The 4,757-nt window shown below is 53.0% G+C and overlaps 1 protein-coding gene across 1 annotated transcript in view; it reads left to right on the plus strand.

Moving 5' to 3' along the window:
• Nucleotides 1–978, plus strand: part of SYT8 (synaptotagmin VIII) — a 2,935-nt gene extending 1,957 nt beyond the window's left edge. Inside the window, exons 6-8 of the mRNA XM_009328594.1 lie at nt 1–107; nt 519–652; nt 745–978. The exon at nt 1–107 is cut by the window's left edge and continues 5 nt beyond it. Of these exons, the coding sequence (XP_009326869.1) occupies nt 1–107; nt 519–652; nt 745–978 (475 nt within the window). The remainder of the gene's footprint in view (nt 108–518; nt 653–744) is intronic.
• The last annotated feature ends 3,779 nt before the right edge of the window (nt 979–4,757 follow it).

The raw sequence follows: 4,757 nt of genomic DNA on the forward strand, positions 1-4,757 counted from the left end.
GGGTGAGATCTGCTTCTCGCTGCGCTATGTCCCCAGCACTGGCAAGCTGACCGTGCTCATCCTGGAAGCCAAGAAGCTGAAGCGGATGGACTCCCACGGGCTCTCAGGTCAGCAGGGACTGCTCATGCTTAGATGTCCCTACCCCTGCCCAGGCATTAACTGCAAAGCCTTGAAAGCTCTCGGTGCAGAGACCTGCTTCCCTTTCCCACCACCATACCCAGCCCTTGGCCGGCTCCCAGCCTTCACCAGCACAGATACTCTAGCTTTGGGCAGAGCTGGAGGTTTCTCCCAGGAGGAGATGTCATGGCTGGATGGTACGGGGAGCTCGTGGCAGGAGGAGGCAGGGGGAGGTCAACTCTGGGGTGGCTGGCAAGGGGAAGAGGGGTGGATGCTCACCACAAGGAGTGGCAAGTGGGATGCCATGCTCTGCTTGGGAATGGCCCAGGGAAGCTGTTTTGTGGCTGAGCTCCTCAGTCAAAAATTGCCACTTGTGTCAGCCATGTCCTCTCTCTCCTCAGATCCTTTTGTCAAGGTGCATCTCATCCTGAACAGGAAGAAATGGAAGAAGAAGAAGACAAGTGTGAAGAAAAACACCTTAAGCCCTTACTTCAATGAGGTGTTTGTTTTTGAGGTGCCTTTCAATCAGATCCAGGTAGGTTTCCCTGCAGCTCCCAGGGCTGAGCAGGTCCCTGATGCGGCACGCCTCCTCCCACTGACCCTCTTTCTTGTGTCCCCCCCCCCCAGAACGTGGACGTGGTCATCTCCATCTGGGATCATGACAAAGTGACCAAGAACGAGCCCATCGGCAAACTCTTCCTAGGCTGCCGGGCCACAGGCAACCAGCTGCGTCACTGGTCCGACATGCTGTCCAACCCACGCCGGCCCCTCGCCCAGTGGCACAGCCTGCAGCCCCCGGACGTGGTGGACAAAGCCCTGGGGCTGAAGTCCCACCTCAAGCTGTCCCTGCCCCCCAGATAGCGGGCGTCTCCTCCTCCACCCAGGGGGCAGGATGGAGGGCTTGCGGAGGGGTGAGGGGCTTCTGCTCAGTAGCATCTAGACGTGTTGGTCCTAGCTCAGTGTCAGCAAAGAGGGGACTGGGGCCTCTTTTTGACCAAGATATGATCTGCCTGCTGGTGCAGCTCATGTCCTGTGTAATGCCTGGAGCGGGGCAGCTCGGCATCCCAGGGCAAGGCTGGATGCGGAGCAGAGGATGCTAGAGGGGATGGCGTGGGCACAGGAGCCGGCTCATCCCAGCTGCTCACGGGCCAGGGGGACAAATACACAGAGCTTTGAGCTCATGCAAAAACACTGAGTCCATTGGTATTTTTAAAGCAGAGGATTAATGTGCCGGCAGCCTGGGGTGGGAAGTTTCTCTGATTGTGAATAACTCGGCAAGAGGCAAGTTCTTGGGAAGGCTTTATGTATCCTGTGGAGCTTCTTAAACAAGATCAAGCTCTTGAAGCACCCTAAGAGGCTTGAGATGAGAGAAAGAGGACAGGCTGGCAAGGAAGGTGTTGGAGATACAGGACTAGCTCTTTAGTGCCTCTGCGATAAGCATGCTCTGTGTCCTGGCTAGAGGCTAAATGAGACAGCAAAATCAGCCACTGGTTGTCCGCGTAGCTTCACTCTTAGCCCATTCCCAGCCCATGCTGATTTGTGCACTCCAAGATGTGACTCAGGGTATGGGACTCACCAGCGACCATCCCCATGGACCATGCAGATGAGGATGCACAGTGTCAGCTCCGTCTACCCCACACGGTCCTACAGTGCTAGCGCAGCAAAGTTTGCACCCCCGGCACCTGGAGGTGCTGCCAGAGTGGAGGGGCTGAGGCTCTTGCTTTCATACCATGATCACACTACTCTGATGAAGGCTGGGCTGCAGCCCTCATGTCACTTCTGGGCCGGTTTTCATGTAATCTGGGAGGTTTTTGTGGCCACATGTCCTGCCCTGCCCTGCTTCGTGGCGCCTTGGGGTGGGGGCTATGTAAGTAAAGATCCCTCCTAGAAGGAGGAGGGCATTGGAGAGGTGCCACTGTCCCTACCCATCCTTGAGTATGCTGCAGTTTGGGGTGGCTTGAGAGCAGCTCCTCTGAGCTATCTGCAGGAGGAAGCTCACTGCATTTGGCTGGAGGAAGCCAGCCCTTGCTCCGAAATACTTCTGCTACAAAGCAGCCATAGCACACGGAAGATTTGGACTCATGTAATGGAATTTTGGCCCGAAAGTCAAAAGTAATTTGCACCGTGGGGAGCTGCGGGCACAATGCTAATAGCTATTTCCCAGGCTCTGGAGGGGAGAGAGCACAGCACATTAATGAAAAGCCATTAATATTGAAAAGCAGTTAATCTGCAATTACCTGGAGCTCCACGGAGCGACCATCCGAGAGTTAAACAAACATGGGGAAGCTGAGGAAGATTATGAAAACTCTTGATAGAGATTAATGACCTGAGCTTAACCATAAAAAGCTGCTGCGTCTGCTTCTTGATAAATATTCTCCAGGCTTCGCTGTGGCCATGAGGAGAGAAGAAATGACAGGGTGGTTTCGACATGGCTGTAACAACTGGAGTGTGGCTTCTGCTGGGGAAACAGCATCTGCTGGTGGCCGCTAATGAGATGGAGGAGGAAATCAGTCACCTGAGAAAGACTTGTAAAGGGATGCTTTAAAGCCTCAACCTTCAGCCTCAGCCTTAAATCAGGTTGGAACAGGCTGTGCAGAAGGGAACATCTCTGAATTGGGTTTGGGGTCCCAAATACATTACCAGGTTGGTTTTTGGTGATGCTGTGTGGTGATTTAGGGCCATGCAGGACACAGAAGGGTTTTGGAGGTTCTAGGAACAGGCATTTCTTATTTGTGTGTGTGTGCATGCTTTTTCCAGCCCCCTTTTTTGAAGTCATGGCCTTGAGGTTCACTGCACAATTTATGGGGCCGGGCATAAAAGCATGTGTATATTAGCCCCAAAATGGACACAGCTGAAGAAAGTGCAGGGACATCCCCTCCTTGAGAAAGGTTACCCCCCATACCAGTGCCCACCACTCCTCTCTCCAGCTTTGGCCTTGGTCAGAGCCCAAATCGCCAGCACAGTCCCAGGTGAGCAGAGCTGGCGAGGAAAGCCCCTGGCACTTTTTGGGGGGAAGCCGGGGACCTCAGGAGCGAGCACCAAACTGGGTCAGCTCCAGGCAGCCTGGGCTGATCCTTGGTACTGTAAAACTCAGCAAACTGATTTGTTTGCTCAAGAGGGAGAGGCGAGTGGGTGGGGATGATCTCCACCCAGTTCCAGTTTTTAATGCATCACCAAGGCTGCTTCCTTCCTCCATCATTGCTTTTCCTTTTCAATCTGCCTTGTGCTCTTATAACAAGGCTTTGAGCGCTCTCCTTCTCCGGCAGGATCCTTTTTGTATCTGCTGGCAGCTTTTTGAAGCAGGGCTGGTGGAGCTGGGCTTCATTTCATGGCTTATTTCACCCCAAGTGAACACAGCCCTCTCCGGAGCCTGTTCACAGAGAAGAGGACGGCCCCGTCTCACGTGCAAGCATCTCCTTTTCACCTTGGCCTTGGCAAGGCCAGTTGTCCCCCATCCGCCAAGGCCAGATGTCCGAGCATCTCCTGCCTGACCAATGCTCCTCAGGTACTTGGAGGGCCTGGAGCAGGAGGATTCCCTGGTGGAAGATGCAACAAGAGAAGTTAAAGGAAGGGGAAAACAACTTCTCCCCAGCTTGTATCTGTGCTGGATTCCCCTGTCTGCATCTAGAGGGCAGGGCAGGTACGTGCTCCAAGCTGGGTCTCTGTGTCATCTGGTCTGTGGCCCCCATAGAAAGTCACCAGCCAAGATTTCTTCTTCTGGAGATGGAGTGCATGGGTGAGAGGGAGAGAAAGCTCTGATGCTCTGGTGCAAGCCCATTCCCATTGCCACAGAGCCCGTTGGCACCCGGGTGGCGATGCTGGAGGTGTTCACGTGGCTTTTTCCAGGAGGCAGGAACCAGCCTGATCCTGCACCACAGGGGCAAAGGGGGTTTTGCTGGTGGGTTAAGGGGGGCAAAGGCAGGTATCCAAAGCCAGTCAGCATGGTGCGAGGTGTCTGGGTGGCGGGTGGGGAGTTCGTTCCTCTGCTTCATGCAAGGGACAGTCCCTCTGCATTTAATTAGCAGCTTTGCAGGATGGTGGCAAGGCAAAAAGCAGGGCTTGGGCCAGGCAGAGTTCTGTTAAAGGAGACAAGAAGTAATGAAAATTGAGGTGTTTGCTATTAAGATTTATAATCTCAATTATTTATATCCAGATCCAAGACTTCTGGCCTCCAGAAGTCCCTCCCAAAGTGAATTATTCCCTCATTCAGTGATTTTTATGATATTTGTCCCTGCACTTCAGGAAATCAAACAGGAGAGCCGCACCAGGAGAAGGCTGAGCCTTATACGTGCTTGTTGCCAGTCATCTGCCATGAGACAAAAATGATTACGGGCTGTCATCGTTCAGCCTGGGTATGTGCTGGCTGTCCTCCAGCCGCAGATTTTTTGGCTAGTCTCACAGTTTTTGAAAGTGGGAGAGTATCTAAGTTTTTCTCACAAGGAGCAAGCATGCCCATTTTATAAATATTCGATAACTAGCATCATTATGTCTCGGAATTTTATGGGGAAACGTGTGCTTTGCCATGCAACAGTTTCTTTTTAAAAGCCCTGGCTCCTGAATTTGCAGGGTTTTATGCAGGTTTGCAGCTCTTTTTAAGCACATTTTTATCCTTTGTGTTTGCAGTGGCGGGGGGGAGGGGG

This window comes from Pygoscelis adeliae, unplaced genomic scaffold (genome assembly GCF_000699105.1).
Source record: "Pygoscelis adeliae isolate BGI_AS28 unplaced genomic scaffold, ASM69910v1 Scaffold166, whole genome shotgun sequence".
NCBI classification, from domain to species: domain Eukaryota; kingdom Metazoa; phylum Chordata; class Aves; order Sphenisciformes; family Spheniscidae; genus Pygoscelis; species Pygoscelis adeliae.